Below are 25,917 nucleotides of genomic sequence, written 5' to 3'. Positions count from 1 at the left end.
TTTCCATAAATCTCCGAAAATGTTTGAGTTTGTTTCAGTTTCATATGTCCATCTGTGTCTCATCTTGTTCCACATTGATGTCTATTTCGTTTCCCCTCTTTGTTGGTCTCCTTTGTTTTTTGTTTTTTACTCTGGAATTACCAGAGATGACAATCAGAGTGAATGCTGCTGATTAAAAACCTCCACGGTATAATCTGAGGACTTCACAAATTTCTGATCAATTCCACTACATAGTATACAAAAAAAGGCCCTAAGAGCACTTTTCTTAAAAAATCTTTTTATAGAATATCTTTAAATATTTGTAACATAGAAACACTAAACCAATGTTTGATCTGGGTGTTTGCAATGCTAAGAGGGTTAAATCTGAGTAAAGACAAGAAAGAAACACTGAGCACATTAGGAGAACCCAGTCATGTTAAGGGGATAAACTTGCAGGTTATAATATGAATGCCGCATTTTGACACAGCAAACTAGGAACATTTTTAATTTGTGGTATTTTCAGTATGTACTGTACTTAGGCCTATCACGTGGTATTGTAATGCTGTTTATATGAGCTGCATCTTAGTCTATTTCTACTTCTGTTCAACAGTATCTAGTATTGCGCCTTTTGTATGTAGTATTTTTATCCAGATTAAAAAAAAAATCTCACCAATAAATATAGAACCAAACAAATATTAATTTCTGAACTCTATATGTGCGGTTATCTTATACTGTTTATCTCTGGATAAAATAAATCTGAGTGCTTTCTCTGAATACATTTCAGCTCAACTATAGTACATACCTGTAGCTCTGCACTGCATGCATAACTTTCCCCAAGAATCGTTGAAGCAAAATGTTCTGCACCATAGGGCGAACAATCAAATGATTTTGCTACTCGAAGCACATTGAGATCAGGACTAGTGACAATGATCAGAAGAAGATGGAACTTGAATTCATAAAAAGTTCATCCACCTCAAAGGCATACATATTACTAGATCACTTAAAAATATATATCACTAGATCACTTAAAAATAGATATTACTAGATCACTTAAAAGTAGATATTACTAATAGACTTTAAAAGATGCCAGCATTCAAGGACCACAGTCTGCTAAATTACGGAGTTCTGGACCAAACATGATTATTATTTTTTATGGAAAAGTCCATAATGTTATCATTGACATTATTAAAGTCTATGGGGGTTATGCAGAAAGCAGTGCTAAGTGTTTTTAAGTGAGATAAATGCTTTATGGCGCAATTTATGGTGCAATTTATGGCTCAAATATTTTAGCAATGACTGTGTTTTGGTGATAATAAGCCTTTTAAATGTGATACTGCAGTGTTATCACTGCTTTGTGAATCGCGCTGCACGCAATATTGAGAAATAAGGCATTTATCTCACTTAAAAACACTTATCACTGCTTTGTGCATAACCCCCTATGAGACTGTTAATGCCGGGGGAAAAAACACCAAATCAGTGACACTCACAGAAAATCAGTGATACTGTAGGTGACATGTTTGGACATATTTGTTAGAAAATAAGAGCATACTGTAGGTATTCAATTTAAATCCTAGTGCATTGCAGCCCAATCCCTGATTCGGGAATGTTGTGTTTGTTTTCATTGCAAAAGCAAAAAAACTTCAATCGGAAAATAATGTAGTTTTACTGCACCATGGAGTTAGTACACTATGAGTAATAAAAATAAAATTCTGTAACCTCATGCCCCTCTTTTTCAAAAGAGAAATTAAAATGTACTTTTTACTCTGCCATTGAAATGTACTGTGACAGCTTCTAAGAAAAGAAGAGTCGAAACAAGCTCCAAGGTATCCATCTAGCATGGAACTAATTTCACAGCTCATCCATTATCTGAATGAGATGTGAAAGTGATTTCCCTGCTCCCATAATCTGCCAGAACACAGCAGTCACTTCTGTGCAATGTAATTGTAGAGGATTACAGAAAAAAATTCTATAAAGATATAAGAGGACATTTTTGTTCCACCATATACGTGTATGTGTGGTGTGAGTGCTCAGATGAAAACTGACCATGGTCTGTAGATTAATACACAGTAAAGATGCACTGTTCAATAGTGACAAAATAATGCATAAAGTTACCACTTCCTATTCAATATGCTATAAAGCATCTTAAGATAATTTACACTATTCAATAACATGGGGAAAGCCGGACATTTTTTAGTTTTCAGACTGTTTATATAGGCCAGCATCAGGAGGGAGTTTCAATTGTGTTCCATGACTCGTGTCCCAAAAACTACAACGTCTGCTTGCTTTTTCTGGTCTCCCTTAAACTCCTATCAAATCACGGTCATTGGGTCACTTTGGACCTATGTGGGAGAGTCCCTTCCTTCCATTAAACATGTCACTGTAATTAGGATACTTGGTTTTTCCTGGTGGTAACTGTCCCCCTACTCAACTGTATAGAATAGGTGTGGGGGGGAAATGAGCAACAGTGGCTTGGTTGGTGAAGCTGAGCCAATTGTGGACAGAGGAAACCCAAAACGTGGAACCTGGTCTGAGTGTTGGGTTCTGTATTTAAAAAGAGCAGACACATATACAATATATAAAATATGCTGTATTTTTATAAAAATTCTATTTTTGGGATATTAATTTTTCATATATCAGGCACACAGTCTGATCACACAAATATGATACTTTCTTGGCAATATGTCACAAAAATAACTGAAAGCATATGGACACATTTTGGCATGTATTGTATACTGGACATGAAGTCATATAATGACCACTCTGTTCTTGCAGTTAGCAGACATTATTTTAATTATTACCTTGTATCTCGTGAATAGGTGTTTGAATCTAAAAAATCCCAATGGATTTACTTATTTTCAAATATTTTACATAGTTCATAATTTTTTTCTGAAATAGGTTCATAAGTATCACATACATTTTCAGATATCTATGAATTCATCAATTTTCTTACCTCTAATTATCACTAAAGAAACTTGCTTATATACAGTATACATTGCCCTGAAAACCGAACCCTTGGTGACTGATTTGCGACAACCTTGGACTGGGTAATAACTTTTTTAAGTCTGATTATTTGAAAAAAAAGTTGATATTTTTATCCCAAAAATTGTGTAAGAAATAATTTGCCTGGGGAAAGAAATGCATCAAAACTAAAGCTGTCTCACATTTTAATGTGGTCTGTAACTGTTACATACGCCTATAATTTATTTTATCTTTAACTCTTTATACAATGTCTTCATATATAATGTATAACATTGTTCACCTAATGTAATGCAATGCCTTTATATATAATTTCTAACCCTGTTCAGCAAATGTAATCATGTATTTGTAACCATGTATCAGTCATCATAGCTGTGTGCCCAGGACATACATGAAAACAAGAGATAACTCTCAATGTATTACTTCCTGGTAAAATATTTTATGAATAAAAATAAATAGAGATATTGGGCGTAGCGAGAAATACAGAAAAATTCAAAGACTTCACAGACTAAATACAGTATGTTCTTGAAATTTAAGTGATAATTATATTAGTCTACAAAGTCCGGTCAAACACAAAGTGCTGGCCGGTAAAGAATCTCATTAGATTGCACTCAATTGGGGGCATACAGTAAATGGGTTGGACAATGTATAGTCCAAGGTAATAGTAACCCTATATACAGTATATGCCAAAACGACAAAAAATAATAACATTTTATTTCACATAATAATAATAACCATCCTAAATAAAGTGAAGGGTATAAACAAGTGTATTAAAATAATGGTGGTGGGTAAGCTGTAATTTAAGAGGTATTTAACTTGACAAACCTGTAAAGCTCCCGTACAAATTTGGCATCACAACTGAGCCAATATGAGACATCTTGTGTGTTGTAGAACGTTCAAACGACCCATTACTGTCTAGATTTATGACATGTGCTTTATGGTTGTTTCAGAATTGTGTTATTAGAAGTCAGAATGCTTTGTCAAGTCTACAAATTAGACTTCTGTATGTAAAAAGTTCCCAGTGTGTCTATATGTAGGAATTCAGCTCTCAAAGTGATTTAAAAAAAGTAATGGTGTTGTACCTGACCTCCAGAGATCCTAAGCTTGTTAAACATTGAAACAATCTCTTTCATCCTGAATTTATTAGGATATATACAATGTTTATGTTCTTAAAACCAAAAGGCAGAGAGTACGTCTAAACTAAATTAACAAAACATATACTGTAAGGCATCTTCTAGCGCATGAAGGTGTCTTGTGGCGCAGCACCGCTTAGTAAATACTACTTAATGATTTAGACTCCACCAAATCCAAAAATTACCCTCTCTGTAAAGAGATGCAAGAGGTAAATGACTCTCTTTATCTCAGACTTTGAGCACATTTACAAAAGATGTGTAACTGATAAATGATAAGCAAAAGATTCAAGTTTGTATAACATTTTAATAACATTGAATATAAAAGATGGGTGCAGTTCCAATTTTCTATATTATGGGAACATATTGTAGAAACATAGAAAATAGACAGCAGAAAATGACCACTTGGACTAATTAGATTGTAAGCTCTTCGGAGCAGCGACTCCTCTTCTGAAATGTTACTTTTATGTCTGAAGCACTTATTCCCATGATCTGTTATTTGTATTATTTGTTATTTAAATGATTGTCACGTGTATTACTACTGTGAAGCACTATGTACATTAATGGCGCTATATAAATAAAGACTTACATTACATTACTTGGCCCACCTATTTTTTTGTCAGTTGCAAACCCCTGACACCCTTTGGCTGCCATGTTAGTGGCTACTCAGATTCAGATGAAGAAGTTCTGAATGAATTCAGCTGTGCTATGCAAATACTGTAGTCCAGAGCAATAAGCATTGCAGAGTGCAGGGCTGACAAAACGCATTGCGAGCAATCCCAGATATTAACCCTTATCACGCTGTTTCTGTGCACAGGGAAGCGGCTCTTGGGGATCCTTTTCAGACGTCCGCTTTTGGGGCGATGCAGATGTAGGCCAAGAGTTACAATAATAGGTAACCAGTGAGTCAAATACAGCTCAGCCCCGCAATAGCGCCATCCGCTGCAATGCGGATCGCTTATAACGCGGTCTCAGTGTGGCTCCTGTTTTTAATAAGCTAAGCTGCATTTTTTTTTTCATTTTTATTGCTAACGGAGACAGACACGGAGACACACACAGACACACACACACACACTTGAATAAGCTAGCGATGAATCAGCATGAGTTGTTGTATTATCTAACTGAAGTTAATGTAGGCAGTGCCCTACAGACTAATGAGGTTAAGAAATGTAGTTTGGGCTACAGGTTAGGAGTACTTTGAAGGCAGTTTACTGAGTCAGGGCAGCTGTGAGTGGGGACTAATCAGTGAGGCAAGAATTAATCCCTCTACAAGACCAATGGGCTGGCGGCCCGAGGAATGTCATTCATGCAGAAAACGAGCTGGTAGGGAGGGCTAAATAGGAAGAGAAAGACCAGGCATCCCTATGGAAAGAAAGTAAAAATAAACAGTTCCACAAAGAAAACAGAAGCCCTCTGTCCTCCTTGACAGTGCTTGAGTACAGGGGAAGTTTAGTGGAAGAGCATATCACAAAAGTCTCATCAAAGGACACCCTTCACACTAGTAAATATTCTAGAGGAGAGCACAGCAAGGCCAAACACTAGTAACAAGCATAACAAGGATATGGAAATGAGAATAGGGGAAACAATCCCACTGACTTCAGGGATAAGTCACTGTACTTTCGCCGGGGGTAGGACAGAGGGGAGCTGGCTCCGTGCCGGGGGACTCAGACAGAGACAGCTGACATCCTGGCGGCTCTGCGTGAGATCCTCCCCCCACTCCCCCCCACCTCGCAGACTCACCACAGGCTTCCACCAGCTTCTCCTGCACTGTCACATAGACTTCACCTCCCCCAAACAAACACACACACACATCTCCTCTCTTATTTCCGTGCTGCTGCTCCACCATTGTAAATACATTAAAGTACCTCTATATACACTCACACTGCAGCTATCTATAGATATACACACACTGCAGCTATCTATATCTATAGATATACACACACACACACACACTGCAGCCCCCCACTCTATAATAAATACACACACACTGTGCAGCCTCAACACAAAATCTGCAGCCCCCCTCTGTGTACATACACACATACACACACACAAACTGCAGCTCTACACACAACACACTGCAGCGCTACACAAACACACAACACATTGCCGCTCTATGCACACACGCACACACACACACACACACACACACTACAGCTCTACACGCACACTCACAACACACTGCAGATCTCCACACACACACACACAAACTCTGCAGACAGACACAAGCTCTGCTGCTACACACAAACTCTTATGCTACACACACACACACACACACACACAGAAACTCTGCATCTATACACACACACACATACAAACTGCACCTACAAACACAAACTGCTGTTACATACACACAAAAACTGCTGCTACACACACAAACATAAACTCTGCAGACAGACAGACACAAATTCTGCTGCTACACACTCACACACTCTGCAGACAGACACACAAACTCTCCCTCCTCACTGTGTCCTGTGCGGAGCTCTCTGCGGGGATGTAGGGGAAGGAGTCACTGTCTAGCTGCTGCCTCCTGTCCAATCACCTCCCCTGTCTGAGAGATGCTCTGACCAGGAAAGCTGATTGGTTGGAAATAAAAACATGGCAAGAATCAGAAATCAGGGATTTCAATAATACCCGGAATTTAACAGCTTTACCCTATAATAGATTGTAAAAGTTGTTTAAGTACAATAATAACAAAAATATTAGAAAAGAGAATATAGGACTTTAAGTATGAGATGGGCATGAAAATTAGTGGCGATAAGGAGAAGGCGGAGGTATTCAATTAATTATTTGCCTCTGTATTTACCAGGGAAGCGTCAATTGCAAAAATATTGCAACAGTAGGAAGCTACAATCTCAATATTGACTAAAACGTTGTTAACAGAGGAACAAGTGCATAGGCGGCTTGATAAAAAGGTAAATTAAGCACCTGGTCCCAATGGCATTCACCAAGGGTTCTTAAGGATCCAAACCATTATATTTAATCAAGAACTCCATTTCCACATACTTGATAGGGAGCTAGATCACAACAATGGAATTACAGACATGTAAACCTAACATCAATAGTGGGGAGCTTCTTGAAGTTTTAGTAAGGGATAATATTCAGGAATACCTATTTGATAACAAATTCTTTGTAATTGTCATCATGCATTTATTAAGGATATGTAATGCTAAGCAATATCCTACATGTGTTTTTTTTTTTTTTAAATAAATAAGTTCTGTACTATGAGAAAATTCTTGTAGCATTTTCTTAACAACTCTGAATGACATTTTTTATGTATTACAATGTAAAAAGCTTTTTTTGTTTCCTTAGCAACCATTTACAAAGTCATATCCCCTTTGCTTTTCTGAAACCGGCTTTGTTTGGCACACCCCTTTTTGAGCCCTGCCCTCTCTCTAGCAGTCCACCAATTTTATTTAGTGCCTGCTTGGTCACATGATCATCCCCACAGAACTTTGTCATATTAATATGCAAATGCATTCCACTGACTGCAGAATACTCCTCTGTGGCCATTTAGTGAACCCCCAAGCCGAATCTTAACCGATCGGCAACATAGCTAATTACTTTACATTGTGTGGATTGTATTGATGCACATATTAAAATGGGGTGGGGGGTGGGAATGGAAGCTTGTACTTCTGGTTTAAAATCAATGGACATGTATTTTGCCAACCTTATCGACCATCTAACTATGTCTTACTAATGATCTATAATGTGGCATCACCACCTCTCTGTTTCTGCTGCTAATACTATACACAAGTCTTGAATGATCACTTGTGCATCCTAGAGGGAGGTGACAAACAAGTCACCACTTAGTTGGAGGACTTTATTCAATATAAGAAATTATTGGCCTGACAGCAATTCATAAGAGCAGCAAATGGATATCTGTCACAGTTGCGATTAGACAAATCAAATCATTCCACACAAGAGTAAGAGGTGCAAAAAACAGACATCTGTTTCTCCTGCAAAAATAGAAGTTAGGATGTCGAATTTAGGTGCAGCATGCATGTGGAGAGCACGGGCGCAACCATGAACATGGCGTCTGGCTAAGTATTCGGAAAATTAAGTTATGAGTGTGTAGCCTAGTGCCCCTGGCTATAGCCTTTCCACTGTCTTCAACACTATAAGTCCTGATAGGAAAAGGCAGTGTTGGGGTTAAACTCCTTCACAGGGCCAAGCCTGCAGTTGCAGCCTGGATAGCTACAATTTTGTCACATCCAGGGGCAGGCCTACTGGCAGATTGGAGTGTCATACCTGGGGAGGGTACTGATTGGGTCCCATGCAGATTATGTGATGCCTGTCATTACCTTGACCTGCCCTGTTATGGGGCAGGGTTACAAGCCCCTCCCCCAGGTATAAAAGCTGGCACTCCACCAAATTGTGTGTATGTCTTCCCTCCCTCAGTGGAGTGGGAGTGATTCCCCTTGACCTGTCAGGGGGTGAGGGAGCTGAGGAGGGACTCCTGGGCCTCAACCTCCTGGGGTCTGCTACAAGGAAGTTGAGGAGGAATAAAGACCAGTTGTACCATTCAGAGTCTTCGTGTCTGTTGATTGAGAGAGTTATGTTCCTGTGGGGACCAATCCTGCCTCTGCCAGGATCCTCATGGGATGGAGGCCCTGAATCACCCTAAGAAGGAAAACCCTGTCCTGTTGCTGCTCCCATACACCACCAGCGGACACTTCAGACCATCTGTAAGACTACAGGTGAGCTAACAGCACCAGAGCACACCAGGTAGCTGCCACATCTCCTGTAGGAGGGGGAATAAGTGTTACAAGTGTTTATGTATTGAGTTAGATTTTAAACTTCAAAAGATTTTTTCCTTACATCATAAATGTCACCCAAGTAGCTGATTTACGACAGGGGTGGGTCTTATTTGTCTTTCACTGCAAGAAGGTCTGGGCATAAATGTTGGCATCTTTGAATGGAAAATCAGAATTCAACACAAGTGTGTTTGGAATTGAGACACATGAATTTTCATCTTTCTGCGCCAGTGACCTTTCTGGGAAGAACTTATGACGTGTCGTAATATACTGTATAGGGAATTCTGTTTGTTTTATCCTTTTATTTTAAGAAACTGTTCTGCATTTATTGTAACCGTGTGTTCTTATAATAATCTTTTTCTGTAACCTAAGCACTGTATTTTTATAAATATTAAAACAATCTTTAATCATTTATGCTTTGGGCTCTAAATGAACTGTTGCATGCTTTGTAGAGAGTAAAGTACATTTTGGACACCTTTTGCTACAACAGATTTTTTTGCATAGTTTTTTCTTTATTAAACAGGGACTTCAGACCCTGGCAGATATATATAATTACATATTTATTTGCATATTTATTGGGTGGGTGGTAGTAGGTAGATATGATTGCAACCAAGTAAGGGGTAAATATTAACTAATTGAAAGTACCTGGAGCAGGCGAAAGGGGAGTTAGCTAGAGTAGCCGTGTGTATTAACCATGGTTGAATATCTAAGTCACGTGCTTACAAGTGTACAATTCATGACAGATGGTACTGTATATAAGGATGGATTTAGGGGAGATAGTGTTAATTTGTGTGTAGCCATGGCTGGTCCAGGTTATACTTTGTGCCCCCTGTCACGTAAGTTCTAGTAGCTACAGGCAGCGGCAGGCTATCCTGTGGGGGTTAACCTCCTCCCCCTCATGCTGCCTCTCTGAGTGACATGGGTAGAGGGGAACTGGGCCTGTGTGTAGCCAATCATGGTGCAGACCTCGTGCCCTCACCCTCTGTGCCTTAGGGAGGAAGTACTCTAAATTATAGTCAGTCCAGGTCTCCCCCTCCTGAGGTAGAGGCATGTAGTTCAGCTCTCCCTCTCATGGGGTTGACTGCAGCAAAAGATTTTAACCGAGTGCCAGGCCTCAAGACTGCGAGAAGACCGGTACTATCCAGAGGTCTGAGACTTATCCAAAAACCCTATGCATTCGCTGTAATAAAACCTGCAGTGGATGCTACAATAAAGGATCCTGTTTTATATACCCCTGACTGAGCCTACAGTCTATTGGGTAGGGGTATGAAAGAGAAGACTGTCATGGTGGGGACTGTTTCCAGTAACCCTGGAGCCTGTTATGACTGGAAGCATTGCACCAGAACCAGAATGTCAGGCTGAGAATCAGCAAAAGCCTGTCCTGATTCCCCTTACCATTGCGGATGCTCATCTCTCCTGAAGCCTCACAGGTAATAAGCACCATGACAGCTGTGGGATAGCTAGACAGCTGTGTATTAACCCGTGTCCTGTATGTAGGTCATGTGCTCACAGGTGTGCCGTATGTGGCACACCCATAACAACCTAACATCCTGCTGGGTTCCCCTACTGCTTCATTACATCGCTTGCCTACTTTTAAGACCACTTAAATAATGTGAAACAAAGCTGTAATATTGACAGATCTGAACTTAACAATGTAAACCGGAATAACGAGAAAGAACACGGAGACATGATTTGGGAGTAAGCACCCTAGAACTAGTCCAGTAGTAGTCCTTCTCTTATGGAATCTCTCTTTTTTTCATGCAAGAACTTTGCGTTAATCAGAATTATATTCTCCACTGTGAATATGTTTTATTTACATAAAATAGATTTGGATTGTAATTGCTTTGTGGTGCTGCCCTATAATAATTCCAATTTCTCAAACATGTCTATACCGAAGTCCTGCTGATGGGCACAGTGTAGTTGTTAAACTAATCATTAATTGTCTGTGCCATCAAATGCAAAAGGGACAGCTCTAGAGGCACTGTACCTGTACATCCAAAGTAACTCTGTGCTTGTCATTCTTTGAAATTACTGCATCTAGTACTCAACAAGAATATTATCGTAGTAATATCATCCAAATATAGCCATACAGTGACTTTTTGGGCTCCTCAATCATTTCGCAAATGAGGTAGTTGACTCTTAGATATGATGTGAAGAGGTGTTACTCTGGTGTAGAAGAGTTCCATTCTACTCAAATAATATTGAATAAGGGTCTGAAATGTTTGTTAACCCAGAGATGTAATAGTAGAAACCAAATGAGCCAGAGGGTCCTTTTATAGCTAGGTTACAATGGCAATAGCAGAAGACAGAGAAAGTAATTATGGAAAGTCTCACTGTTTTCAAGGCGGTAATTCTTCTTGTGGAATACTGTAGGAAAGGACAGTGTAGTATGTATGTAAGACTTTTCCCACAGAATTACAGACCGTTCAAAATCTTATGACCTAGATTTATTAAACTCCATTAAATCATAGAATCAATTCCGCATTGCAGTAAAAAAATAATAACGCAGCCTATTTTTCCAAGTAAAGCCCTATTCACTAAGATTTATGTTGCATGAATAACTTTGCGTTAATCATCTCATTTGCATGTGGAATTTTGGCAGTAATTCAAGGATGCCGCTCTAGTCCCTATCACAATTTTTTAATGGCGCCAAAATCCACATGCAAAAAAAACATGTCTACCATAGCGTACTCTAGTGCAAGCCATAACATTATGCAATGGCAGACAATTCTTTTAACCTCTTCAGTGGGATGTTTTCCCCAATCTGATTGGTTAATTTATCATGTGACGATTACGTGTTATGTAACGGTGACAGGCCCTGCCCTTGCATAAGGGCAGAAACAGGACCCAAGAGAATGGACGTGCAATATGAAGATTAGAGATAAAGAAGTTTTAAAGATTAGAAAAATATTTAGAGAGAATTATTCTACAAGCCAGAGAGGATCAACATTGAAGATGGGTTATCGAGGGAGATGGATGGATGTGATTGCTGTAGACCATAGGTTCTTGGATAAGGCCTTATTTGAGGCTGCAGGTTTAATTTTTGGCATTATGTTTTTTTTCCCTTCTGTCAAGAAGTGAAGACTAGAATATTGTTCGAGATTAATAGATTTTGGGGGACTTTTTCATAGCTGTGCATCAGACGTAAGGGGACTTCAGTTTAGGTAAGATTGAAAAAATAACATTATACATGAGATTGATGCTTTAAATAACGATAATGCCATTTTTTTTTAAATTTAGCATCCTTTAGTGAATCTAGGCTTCGTTGCTTATCTTAATTTGTGCCACAGTTCTTCCTTTTCTTTATGAACCTCTAGTCTTTTGCTCAACCCCTGGGGTAAGTCTTCTGTGCACTTATCACATCTCTGAATCCCCATGTTTGCTCCTACAAAGCACCAATCTGCTGGTTTAAAGTTAATACTTTATTGTTTGACTCTGTATGTTTCAAACTCCAATATCTTTCTGCAGGGCACACATGATAATTGAAATCCTTTAAAAGTTCATTAGCTAGCAGCAGGAGTTAGTACAATTGATTTTGAAATACATAGATACATAGAGAAACTAAAACATATAAAATCTCTCTTGCAGATACATTTATAACAATCTCATTAAAGGTACTTTGTGAGAACATTTGCAGTTCTGAAATCTTCAATTTGGGTCTAACCTTTAGGATATTAAAAACAGTGCATATGGCATTAATACTAGCAGACATCTTTATGACAGATATGAAGTTCTTGGTACATTGAAATATGAAGAATGCCACAATATTCCTGGAATTATTTATTTTCGCCTAAGTGTGTTTACAGATTCGGGTACAACACAAGAGATTATATTTAACAGGGCCGGCTGGGAATTTTGCGGGGCTCGGTACGGGGTGCTTTTCCAGGGCCCCTTACATTGTCTGGCGCATCTTCTCCTCCTCAGCCGCCTTAGCGTCATGATGTCACTGCATCACGTGACATCGTGGCACCATGCAACGTCACGTTGTCATGGCAATGTAACGCCATGTGACCTCGTGATACCATGTGACGTCATGGTAATGCAACGCCATTTGACGTCGCAGCACCATGATAACGGGCCGCGGCCTCACGCTCTCCCTTGGCAATACGTTTTATTGGTGTGAGGATGAGCGCAGGGCCTCTGTAACCGCGGGGCTCGATGCAACAGCACCGCTGGAACCGCCATCATGCCAGCCCTGCATTTAGTTACGATGGAATAAACGTGTTTTCTTGTATCAGTTTGTGCAGCACTTGGCTATTTCTCAGTATTAACAGTAGGTAAAGCAGGAAAATTCAGGCTTTCAGTAATCTGCAGTTTAAAAAAAAATAATATATTGCATTTACTATTTGATATAAGAATTTTACATTTTAATGTTAAAACGATGCTATTTATTTTTAACTTTCTAATGTAAAGAATCTAAATTCACAATTGCACTGCCAAAAAAACAACTGTATACATAAACTAATATTAATATATCATCTTACGTGACTTTATGCCTTTTGTTTCAGCTATCTATGAACTTTCATGTGAAGCCTATAAACACCTTGGAAAAACATCCGACTCGTATTGGATTGATCCAGATGGCAGTGGTCCATTGGGGCCTCTGAAAGTTTATTGCAACATGACAGGTAACAACACTTTACAAACTACTTTAATATTCTTATCTTATTGTTTCATAGGATTGAACTGTGCGTCGAACATCGTTTGCAATGGTTACATTTTATGGGACCTATGCGATTAGCCTTCATAAAAAAAGTCGCCGGGCCATTTACGCTGCCATTTTGTTAATCGTTGCTTTCACGGTATTCAGAAAGCCTCGATTACCAGTGATAGCAAAATTCTGAAAGTGGGCGAGTAGCCGGCGACGTGATGATCGCCTCTCTCAAAAGGGCTTACCCGGCGATTTCTTTCAGCTGCAGAGAGAGCTGCACAGGAAGAGCTGCCTCTCCCTGCACATATCTCGCCAGCAATCGAAATTATTTAATATAAATTTTAATACTAGTGTAGATGAGCAGGGGGTCTCCGGAGCAGAACTGCGTTGATTTCAGGTCCGGGGACCCCCTGCTTCCTGAGATACAGGACATGTTATGGAGTGCCTGTATATCTTGCGTCACCGTGGGAATAAAATGCATAGGAGATACAGTACTGGCACCCCATAATGGGGCCTGTATGATGGGAAGCAGGGGGCCCCCAGACCTCAAATCAACGTGGTTTACTCCGGAGACCCCCTGCTCATCTACACTAGTATTACAATTTATATTAAAACAGCTTTATTATTTTAACGGCCAGCCTCTAAGGCAATGAAGGGGCTAAACCTCAAAAGCCTGTTTCTGGGGGCAGATGGGGTGGATAAGGGTGTAGAAGTCCCAGGGTGGGTGGCTAGGCCTGCCTGGAAGGTTGTGGGAGGAGTCAACCCCTTCATTACCATAGCGATTGGAACCGCTTTGGTAATGAAGGGCTTAACCAGTCCTGCTACCCCCGGAAAGCCTAAACGTCCATCCTTGGGGATACTACCCCTCCACCCAATCCCTCTACCTCCAAGAAACAAAAATAACCACAACAACCCTACTACCCATCTCCTCTACCCCAACAACCCCCCCCAAACACATACAGTACAGTAATGGGCAATATTACTATTATCCACATATGGATAATAGTGCATTTGCCCATTATAAAATCAAACAATAGCCAGCGAGCATTAATAAAGTAAAAAAAAACCTTCAACTTACCCCTGCCATCATGAAGGGCATCCTCTTCAGCATAATGCAGGTCCATGTCCTACGATGCCAGCAAGAATACAAGAAAAATACAATCTAATGGCCCCTAATCCCTTAATCACCTTAGCGTTTAATAAACACTATAGTAATTAAGGGGTTAACCATCATCCCCCACTACCCACCCAGGAGGCCTAACCACCCATCCCAGACACACTATACCCACCCTTTACCCATTGATTGGCACAGTGGTATATCATACCCATATAATATGGGCATGATACGCAACTATATCACTCAATGGTCAACCTAACAAAAATAATTAAGGCCAAAAATACACAATAATCAAAGAAATACACAAGCACCTAAACACCCCAACAATAAAAGAACAAAAAAGCCTCAACTGCACATCAATTACATTAATCTATCACTAAAACAGCAAAATAATTCAAATTATGTTATTCCAAAACATAATAATACAAATAAATAAACATCTATCCAACCAATCAATTAAAGAAATAAAACCAGGAGCCAACAAATCAATTAATTAATTTAAACCAGTTGCCAACAAAACAAATAATTGAAAACGCTAACCAATCCTAAAATGTACTCAAAACAAGCCATCAAAATTCAAAACAATTTAATCCAAACAATAAACAGAAATAAAAAAAAACATTACAATCAATAGAAAACAAGCATATGACAAAAAATGCATTGGCTGTCACTGTGATTATCTGTACCCTGGGCACAGATTAATTCATTATCAGTTAATGGGCAATCACAAACATACAAAGAAATAAATACAATCACAAAACCTGAAAAAAGACATTTACATACATTCAATATTGTACTCACCTTTAGAAGTCTTCACCCTCTGACTTCCTGGCATATCTGGAAGCTCTTGACCCGCGACGTCATCACCAGCAATCCAACGCCATCCTCCCTGAAGAACAGCATCAGGTAAAAAAAATCTTATTTATTTGCTCTTCTGTCACAATCTTCTATCTTCACCTGTAATTATTTTCTTCCTTTATTCTATCTTCTATCTTCATCTGTCAATCCAAAACCCCATGGTAAATCCACAATGGATGTTGTCTCGTCATCTTCTTGAGCTCAAATGAGACGGAACAGGCCTTATATAGGGCCTGTGACGTCACATTTTAGAGTCAGATGGTACAGCTCCAATCCGATTGGACACTGTATCATGTGCCTGCCTCTTTTTATTTTTAAGGATGTGACGTCATCTCCAAGGAAGGTACGTCACATCCTTAAAACCACATGGCCATATCTCATGGTATTCCAGCCAATGGGATTGAAAACAATCCGGTTGCTATACCATGGTATAGCAACCAATTGGATTCTCTTCAATCCCATTAGCTGTAATACCATGTGATATAGCCATGTGGTTTTAAGGATGTGACGTACCTCCCTTGGAGATGACGTCACATCCTTTTTTTTTAAAAAGGAGCGGGCATATGATAGAGTGTCTAATCGGATTGGAGCTGTACTATCTGATCCTAAAATGTGACATCACAGGCCCTATATAAGGCCGTTCTGTCCCATTTTAGCTCAAGAAGACAACGAGATAACATCCGTTGTGGATTTATCATGGGGTTTTGGATTGACAAATGAAGATAGAAGGTAGAATAAAAGAAGAAAATAATTCCAGATGAAGATAGAAGATTGTGACAGAAGATCAAAGAAAGACGATTTTTTTTACCTGATGCTGTTCTTCAAGGAGGATGGCATTGGATTGCGGGTGATGACGTCTCGGGTCGAGAGCTTCCAGATACGCCGGGAGTTTGAGGGTGAAGATTTCTAAAGGTAAGTAAAATATTGTCATTTTTCAGGTTTTTTTATTGTATTTATTTCTTTTTATGTTTGTGATTGCCCATTGACTGATAATGTATTCATCTGTGCCCATGGTTCAGATAAATACAGTGACAGCCAATGCATTTTTTGGCAAATGCTTGTTTTCTATTGATTGCAATTTTTTTTATTTTTGTTTATTGTTTGGATTAAATTGCTTTAAATTTTGATGGCTTGTTTTGAGTACATTTTAGGATTGGTTAGCGTTTTAAATTAATTATTTGTTTTGTTGGCAACCGGTTTAAATTAATTAATTGATTTGTTGGCTACTGGTTTTATTTCTTTAATTGATTGGTTGGATAGATGTTTATTTATTTGTATTCTTATGTTTTGGAATAACATAATTGGAAATATTTTGTTGTTTTAGTGATAGATTAATGTAATTGATGTGCAGTTGAGGCTTTTGTGTTCTTTTATTGTTGAGGGGTTTAGGTGCTTGTGTATTTCTTTGATTATTGTGTATTTTTGGCCTTAATTCTTTTTATTAGGTTGACCATTGAGTGATATAGCGGTTTATCATGCCCATATTATATGGATATGATATACCAATGTGCCAATCAATGGGTAAAGGGTGGGTATAGTGTGTCCGAGGTGGGTGGTTAGGCCTCCCGGGTGGGTAGCGGGAGACGGGGGTTAACCACTTAATTACTATAGCGGCTATTAACCGCCAAGGTGATTAAGGGGTTAGGGGATATTAGATTGTATTTTTTCTTGAATTCTTGCTGGCATCGGAGGACATGGACCTGCATTATGCTGACGAGGATGCCCTTCATGATAGCAGGGGTAAGTTGAAGGTTTAATTTACTTTATTAATGCAGGTTGGCTAATGTTTGATTTTATAAAGGGAAAATGCACTATTATCTATATGTGAATAATAGTAATTTTGCCCATTAATGTACTGTAGGTGTTTGGGGGGGGTTGTTGGGAGTAGAGGAGGTGGATAATATAGTTGTTGTGTTTTAAAATATTTATTGTGGGTAGCAAGGATTGGTGAAGTTGACATGTGGCCCTTGGTGTGTGTTTATACCTACCGGTTGGTAGCGGGAGGGGTTAACCCCTTCATTACCGTAGCGCTATAAACCGCTATGGTAATGAGGGGTTAACTCCACCCACAACCCCTCCACAAGGCCTAAACACCCAACAACGGGCCAAATACCACCTTCACCCACCCCCGCTACCCACAATAAACATGAGTGGTAGTTAACTCCTTCATTGCCTAAGGCAGGGTTTCCCAAACTTTTTTTTCCGTGACCCGGTTATTTTTTAACTTCTTTTTCGTGACCCACTAAAAAATGTATCGCCTATAGGGCCTGCACAGACACACACGCAGCCACTGATATATACACACACACACACACACAGCCACTGATACACACACAGACACACACACAGCCGCTGATACACACACACACAGCCACTGATACACACACATACACAGCCACTGGTACACGCATCCACTGACACACACACTGATACACACACAGAGCCACTGATACACACACACGCAGACACTGACACACACACCCAGCCACTGGCAGACACACAGACACTGCTACACACACATACTGATACACACACACTGCTACACACACAGAGACACTGCTACACACACAGAGACACTGCTACACACACAGAGACACTGCTACACACACAGACACTGCTACACACACAGAGACACTGCTACACACACACACACACACACACACACACACACACACAAACACTGATACACACACACAGACACTTATACACACACACTTACACTGATACTGATACACACAGACACTGATTCACACACAGACACACACACACACACTGATACAGATACACACAGATACACACACACAGACACTGATACACACACACACTCGCTCTCCCCTATACGCACACAGACACAAACAGTGAATTACAGGCAATGACGGATGTGAGTGACTGGAGGGGGGGCCAGGGACACTTGGGTGGGAGGGAGGGAGGGGGCCATGGATACTTGGGTGGGAAGGAGGGAGGGGGCCAGGGACACTTGGGTGGGAGGGAGGGAGGGGGCCAGGGACACTTGGGTGGGAAGCTGGGAGGGGGCCAGGGACACTTAGGTGGGAGGGAGGTTGGGGGCCAGGGACACTTGGGTGGGAGGGAGGGGGCCAGAGACACTTGGGTGGGAGGGAGGATGCCAGGGACACTTGGGTGGGAGGGAGGGGGCCAGGGACACATGGGTGGGAGGGAGGGGGCCAGGGACACTTGGGTGGGTGGGAGGGAGGGGGCCAGGGACACTTGGGTGGGTGGGAGGGGGCCAGGGACACTTGGGTTGGCCAGGGACACTTGGGTGGGTGGGAGGGAGGGGGCCAGGGACACTTGGGTGGGTGGGAGGGGGGCCAGGGACACTTGGGTGGGAGGCAGTGACTGGGTGGGGTGACTTAACTTGCCGCTTTCCCCTGCTGCCCCCGATATCGGTGGGCTTGGGGGCACGGGAGGTGGGCTCGGGAGGGGGTGCCACGGGAGGTGAGCTCGTGATGCTGGCTGCGGGGGGAAGCAGGCCGCAGTAGGAGCTTGAACTTCCCCCTCCGTCCCCCATGTAACGTGCGGGCCGCAGAGGAGCTGGTACTTCCTCCTCCGTCCCACGTTGGGAGTGGGGGGGAGGAAGGGAGCGGGCCCTGCTTGCCCTGCACAAGCGCGGGGGGAATCGCCGCCATTTTTTTAACTTGAGCGGGGGGGACGGGAGACACCGCGCTGCCAGCCTCGCTGCGACCCGGCAATTTTGGTGCCGTGGCCCGGTGCCGGGTCGCGACCCACCATTTGGGAAACGCTGGCCTAAGGTAATAAAGTTGCCTGTAGATGCATTTTTATTGCATGGGATTCATGCTGGGGGCCTCTGGTGCTGATATTAATGGGTATCAGCTCCGGAGACTCCAGGCATGAATCTCTCGCCGCCTCTCAGCAGCTTCTCACCAGCCTCACGCCAAATTTTCCTGGCATGAAGATTTTGTGAGAAACGCACCATTCTAGAGCCTTGATAAACTAATCGAGGCTACTACAATTGCACAAATTTCAGAACCTGCCTATAAGTGACTTATCGCCGCTCAAGCGGCGATGTTGTTTCGACGGCTGAAAAAATTGGCGATTCATGCCTTTATCGACCACTTATCAAGGCTTACTGAATAGCAGTATGATACGATACGTGGCTTATCGAGGCTTACAGAATAGGCCCCTAGGTGTTCAGTATAGCTCATACAATGTCATCACAGGGATATGACTTCCTGCCATGTAATATTTACTATTTAATCAATACTATGGAAAGGAATGTACACTGTACAGAGAGAATGTTTTGAAATCTTCCAGTGTTTGTTTGGTTTTGCACAATGTATAATTGGGTGTTAAACTGTGTCAATGAGGCGTCGGAGGGCTTTAAAAAATGCATTATAAACTATTAAACCGACAGAAATCATTGTGTCAATAACTGCAATCACTAGCATCTGTTTAGAATGATGTCCCACATTACTAAGGGGGGCAGCTCCATAAGGCACCTTCGAACATTTCTTAATAGATATGGCCGTTTACAGACAATTTGTTTGCAACGCGAGGTGACTTTTAGGGGTAACTCTGCTTAGTACATACATCCGTTTATGGCCCATTCACTTGAATGAGCGGTAAGGTGTAATCCAGCATTCAAAATGTCTTATGGAGTAGCACTTCTTAATAGATATGGCCCTATATAGTTTGTGCTTATTTTATACTTTGTGTCAGTGCTGAAATTCTTCCTTGAAAATGTAAGAATTTGATGACGATTAAAATATATGGGGAGACAGGATTCCCAAAAAGAGATACAAGGAAATAAGAAAATTTTAGTAATGACAAGACTATATAAACAAATGGTAAAGTAAAAGGTAAGGCCAGTGAAGAGTGAAGGGCAGGACATTATCGCTGATAATACATGGCTAGAGCACGATCCGAGATTAAAGGTGTATTACTTGATGGGTGGACATGGCAAAACAACAACTGAGGTCAGACTAAGGGAGTAAAGCTCATCCCATCGTGCACAGTCAATTTAAAGGAATTGGGAAGAGCCTACAAAGAGCCACTGATATTAAACACAGGACGTTAGAGTAAATCTAGAATACTTTGCATGAGCCATGTACTGTAGTTACATACTTTTTAGTTACATTAGTTCTTCCGGCTCTGTTGTGAGCATCTCTCCTAAGGGAGTTGCTGTTTTATGAGATTGATTAAATACAAATGAGGTATCCATAAAATTAAATGACTAATTCTTATTCAAATGATGTCCTACAAAAGCTGGACTGAGCACAGTTTTTCTCCTACACATATTATTCCTATATCCAAACTAGCACAAATCTATAGGGACCATAGAGTTTGTTACTGGAGTGAACAATATCTAAATGCTTCAGCCAGCATCCAGCACTGTGGATGAAAGATAACTACAAAACTTTGTTCAACCTTTCATATTTCAACAAGTAGTGTAATAAAGCATCGGGAGGTATTTTCTTGAACACAAAATTGTTATACAGTACAAGACATTTCAACTTGGTAAGTTTTTGGCCCCAGGTAGATCATCATTTCTAACAAGATGTTCTGAGCACAATACAAGAAACAAAATTAAGCCATTCCCCATACATATAAAAAGACTTTGCAGGCTATGAGTGGAAATAATTTAGAATATCTTGTTCCTGACATATGTGATCTGAAGACCTACGGTGCATAGGAAAGTTTTCTGTAGGACAATATTTGGTCATCATACCATATAACATGAAGTATATGAAGTAGGCTTTGGCTTGGACATTAAACGGGTTAAACCTAAAAGAGGGCCTACTATAGGATAATTAGGGGCCTATGCAGAGAGCAGCGGTGGAATTAATTGGAGATAGTAATAAATAGTACCTTTTTTGGCGTGATTTAATCTCCATATGCAGAAAGGTCATAAAACTGCATTTAAAATCATGTCTGCATATGGAGAGTTTCAACCGGCGATATTCGCGCTGTTGAAACTTGTTGTAAAAAAATCGCGTTTTTTTTTTTTTTTTCCCCCCACCGGCCGCCGAGCTCCAGCTTCTTGCCACGCCATTTTGTTGGCGCGAACAGCCGCTAGATGGCGATCGCGCCTTTCTGAATACGGACGTTTTTAACACTGGAGAGATTTAGGTTCTCGCCAGCCGCGCGGCGAGATTTTCAAATAAAAAAAAATGGCGCTTGTTTCAAAACTCGCCATTACCTGCCTTTCTAAAGGCAGATTTTGCCAAAAAATTGCGCTTTTCCCGATAACGCTGCTCTCTGCATGAGGCCCTTAGACTAGAAAATGGAGCAGGGTAGGGTGGATGTTACTGACAAACGAACAGACTGAAGTCAGGGACGGAGTGGTATTTATAGCAGCTGCGGGATGGGTCTTACTACTACCTCCACAATTACAGCCTTCAGTCGAACAATCAAACAACAAATAACTATTCAAAAACAATAATCCATGCACTGTATTAGTTTACTTTAATCTTTCTTATAAGAAACAGAATGGAATTCACACTCGGGTTAATCAACCTTACAACTACATCCATTCAGAATCAAAGTACAGTCCCCTCACGCGTTTACTGTCTGTCCTTGAAAATAATTATGCAAATGAATGGATGAGTATAGCATATGCCCTTATTAGTGCTCTGCACTCTACATTGTAACAACGTAGCTTTTTGCTGCTCTAGTGCTTTCTGTGGTTTAAACGGTTTAAAGCAGCAGTCCAAGCTGCCGTTTAAAAAAATAAAATAAAAGATAAGTAATTAGTTAAGTTAATAATAAGCTAAGTTGCCGATCAATCAATTTTCCTGGGATTGATCGGCGAAGATTCAGCTCGGGTGTTCACTAAACGTCTATCAGTGCAGCAGAAGAGGACCAAAGATGCAAAGTTCTGTGGGTAAGATCATGTGACTAAGGAGTCACTAGATACAATTGGTGCGCTGCTAGAGAGAGGGCAGGGCTCAAAAGGTGTGTGCCAGAGTCTGTTTGAGAAGGAGAGGATGTGACTTGTAAATGATTGCTATAGAAACAAAAAATGCTTGTTACATTATAATACATTAAAAATATCATTCGGAGTTGTTTAAATAAAAATGCTTCATGTATTTTCTCATAGTACAGGACTGATTTATTTAAAAAAAAAAAAAAACACATGCAGGATATTAACACACACATTCCCAGCACGCTCTAACTCCAACACCCACCACATGTTTTATATATATACACACACACACACACACACACACACACACACACACACACACACACACACACACACACACACACACACACATTTATGTCAATCAGAGTGCTACAGAGCGTGGCCAATGTATACAACCAAAGACAAGGGAGCCTAATGCTACATCCAATTGACAAAACATATAAAGTAATAAGTATAAAGTTTTAATACTTCAATAATAATTGACCCCACGTGACCCCACCGCGCCATTTGATGTGCGCTGCCATGGCGATGCGTGATGTCACATGACTCTGCAGCGTCATTAGATGCTGCATTGCCATGGCAACGCGTCGCTGAATTCCCGAAGACCCAGCACCGCTGGGTTAGGCTACCAACTGGCAACCAAACTGCTTAATTGCCTAGTTGCCATTACAGTAATGTGAGGAAATGTTGCCACCCAAAATAGTTAATAGGTTGTTTTTATTTAAGATTACAATGATTTATCTTTTCAATGTGGGTTCTGGCCTGGAATGGAGCAAGAAAAACTCGTGCAAGTTACATAGTGGATGCAGATTCTACTTAGCAGGAGGTGTAGCTCTAAAATTGACAGCTGGCAAAGAGAAGGGAGAAGCACCAGTGTTAACTAAGACTGCTACTTTATCTTACCAGTAATTATAATTAACCTTAATTGTTAATGCTTTTCAAAGAAAGTATATGGGTACTGAATTAGTACCATTAAATGATGATATACTTGCAAGTACTGTAAGCTACATTTATTTTCCAGGACTGAGCCTGGATACCTTTTAGTAATGATTCACTTTTACGTTTTTTAGCATCTGAAGGTTATAATATATTGCAAACCAATGCGCTGCATGCTGTGGTAATAATGGAAGCACAACTCGTGATTTCTTTGTGTGGCAGTGGAAAACCTGATGTTAAAAGAAGATTTGGTGGTGTTCATTGGTGGAGTTATCTTTTAATGTGTCATGAGCAGTGGTGTAGCTAGACATGCGTGGGCCCCCGGGCAAACAAATTCAGGGCCCCATTAATATTAATACTGACTGTAATTTGGTTATCCCTCCCCATCCTCTCTCTCATCATCATCGTCATCTCTCCCCCTCCTCCTCATCGCCAGCTCTCCCTATCATCAGCTCTCTCTCTCCCTCATCATCATCTCTCTCTCTCTCTGTCCCCTTCATCAGATCACTCTCTCTCCCCCTCATCAGCTCTCTCTCTCTCTGTCCCCCTCATCAGCTCTCTCTCTCCCTCTCATCAGTGGAGATGATAATCAGGGGAGCAGCCGGCAGAGGAGTGGAGTTGCGCGGTGGCAGCAGACACCGGAAATAAGAAAGACTTCCGGGTCAGACTGCTAGAGGGCACTCCTCCCTTGTCATCCTGTTCTATCTGTGCCGATTCCTCCACCGGCTTCTACTTTAATGCCGGGGGCTCTCTCCGCATACAATCTCCCCTTCTGTCTCTACAGGGGGGGTAGACGGGTCCAACAAGAGTGCGGGCCCCCGGGCTTTGCCCAGGCTGCTCGGGCTATAGCTATGCCCCTGGTCATGAGGCTCCAACATTGGGTTAATACAGATGTACAGTAGCAAGCCTCACCGTGGGGGGTCTGATCCGGAAGCATGGACCTCATGCAGTGATGTTGTGGCAGGCACTATCTCCGGAGAAGCGGCTTTTTAAACCGTAGCTCAGGAGATGGTGAGTCATATGGATAGTCGTATGTCTCTATATATGATAATGCATCAGGCACTTAGATCAAATATTCATTTCTACTAACTTGAACTAAGAATGTTAAGGTTTACCATAGCAAGACTACACCAACCGGGAGACACGTGGGCTTAGGGAGCTGTGCTATGCTACAATATGTGAGTGGACCTTAAGATGTGCAGAAGATTAGCACAATCTAATAAATACAATATGCTTCTGAACTATATTGATTACATAAACCTATAACAATTGAATAGACAGCACTCACTCAGATTAAAGAAATGCCCGTGCAGGGTGCTGACGGAACCAGGAGGACCCAAATCCCCCCCCAAACTTATAGTCACAATCTAAAGTTCCAGCACTCACTGACTCTAAGAATATATGTGTAACGGGTTTTCTGACCTGGCCTGACCCACCCAATCTCACATTGGCCCCTGTGGTCTAACCAGTCCCCATTACAGTGTGATGTCTGGTGGTGCACCTGTTGGCAACAGTACTCCTGAGTCTCCCGCATGATGTTGTATTGGGGATCGCCAACCCAGACAGGCAGCTGAGGTAGTGTGCTTGAGTCCTACCTATATCCAGTGCAGCGCCTCCACCTCATCAGGATCCCAGCGTCCGCTTGGGGATGGTCCTGGTGAGGAACTCCTCTGTGGTGCAGCCCCCTGTGTAATCACTCCACACTTACACACAAGGGTTTCTTTTATCAGAGTCATCTTTATTGGTACGGTGGGCCAACTGCCCTCCACAATGGGTGTAATTAGCCCTCCATTGTTCACCGTACTTCCCTTTGAAAGGTATTGTCCTCCTAATGTAGGGATTCCCTATCCCCGTAGGGATACTTCACCTGTGCCAGGTCCCTAGTCACAGTCTCATTAGTCCTTTAGTGTACTGACTCTGAACTTCCTCTTCACTAACTGAACAGCTTCTGAACTCTTAATCTCCAGAAGAACTAAGTTTTGATCAGTGCTGTGCCTTATGTATCCTCTGGGGGCTGACACAACTCTGACATCACCAACCAGGGAGTCAGAGCCCGTGACCACTCCCATCCATACATAAGGCACCTCACCAGGGTGTGAGGGCAAACCTCCATAATTACTGCTGGCATGCCCATAACTTACCAGGCCTTACTGTCAGCAGGAGAGATGACTGCAGCCATTTTACAGCATGGTTACATTCTCCCCCTGGTGAATCCCACCGAACTGGCTGGGACCTAAATTTGCCAGGAAGCACTGTAAAATGGAACATACATTATTATTAGAACATCATCTGTTTATAACATAACAATTCACAACGCGCCAAGCACGCCCTGACCAGCAGCCACGAGCCCGCGTAATGCTACTCAGTATCTCCTAATAGTAGTGCCGTGGATCAGGTTTCTTTACCTCCCGACCCCCCATGTCCAGAACAGTTACATGGTAGCTACGCGGCAACCCCCTCTCAGGCCTGTATACTACTTTGTGTTTGTATACACTTCGCCCGATATTCCATACCCTTATCAGGTGCTCGATCCTTTCCTCAGCCTTACTACCAGTAATGGCACCCCCCTTGTTGACCATGTACTCCTCTATGGTCTCCCTTAACCACTGGTCCCT

At 41.4% G+C, this 25,917-nt stretch overlaps 1 protein-coding gene across 2 annotated transcripts in view; it reads left to right on the top strand.

Annotated features, from left to right (window-relative positions):
• Positions 1-25,917, top strand: part of CNTNAP2 (contactin associated protein 2) — a 1,988,831-nt gene that overhangs the window by 1,451,012 nt on the left and 511,902 nt on the right. For both annotated transcript variants that reach the window (XM_075586746.1, XM_075586748.1), the window contains one exon: positions 13,348-13,467. In XM_075586746.1, the coding sequence (XP_075442861.1) occupies positions 13,348-13,467 (120 nt within the window). The remainder of the gene's footprint in view (positions 1-13,347; positions 13,468-25,917) is intronic.

Source organism: Ascaphus truei, chromosome 2 (genome assembly GCF_040206685.1).
Source record: "Ascaphus truei isolate aAscTru1 chromosome 2, aAscTru1.hap1, whole genome shotgun sequence".
NCBI lineage: Eukaryota > Metazoa > Chordata > Amphibia > Anura > Ascaphidae > Ascaphus > Ascaphus truei.
The sequence above is the reverse complement of the archived record's forward strand: the minus strand, read 5'-3'. Positions and strand labels throughout refer to the sequence as shown.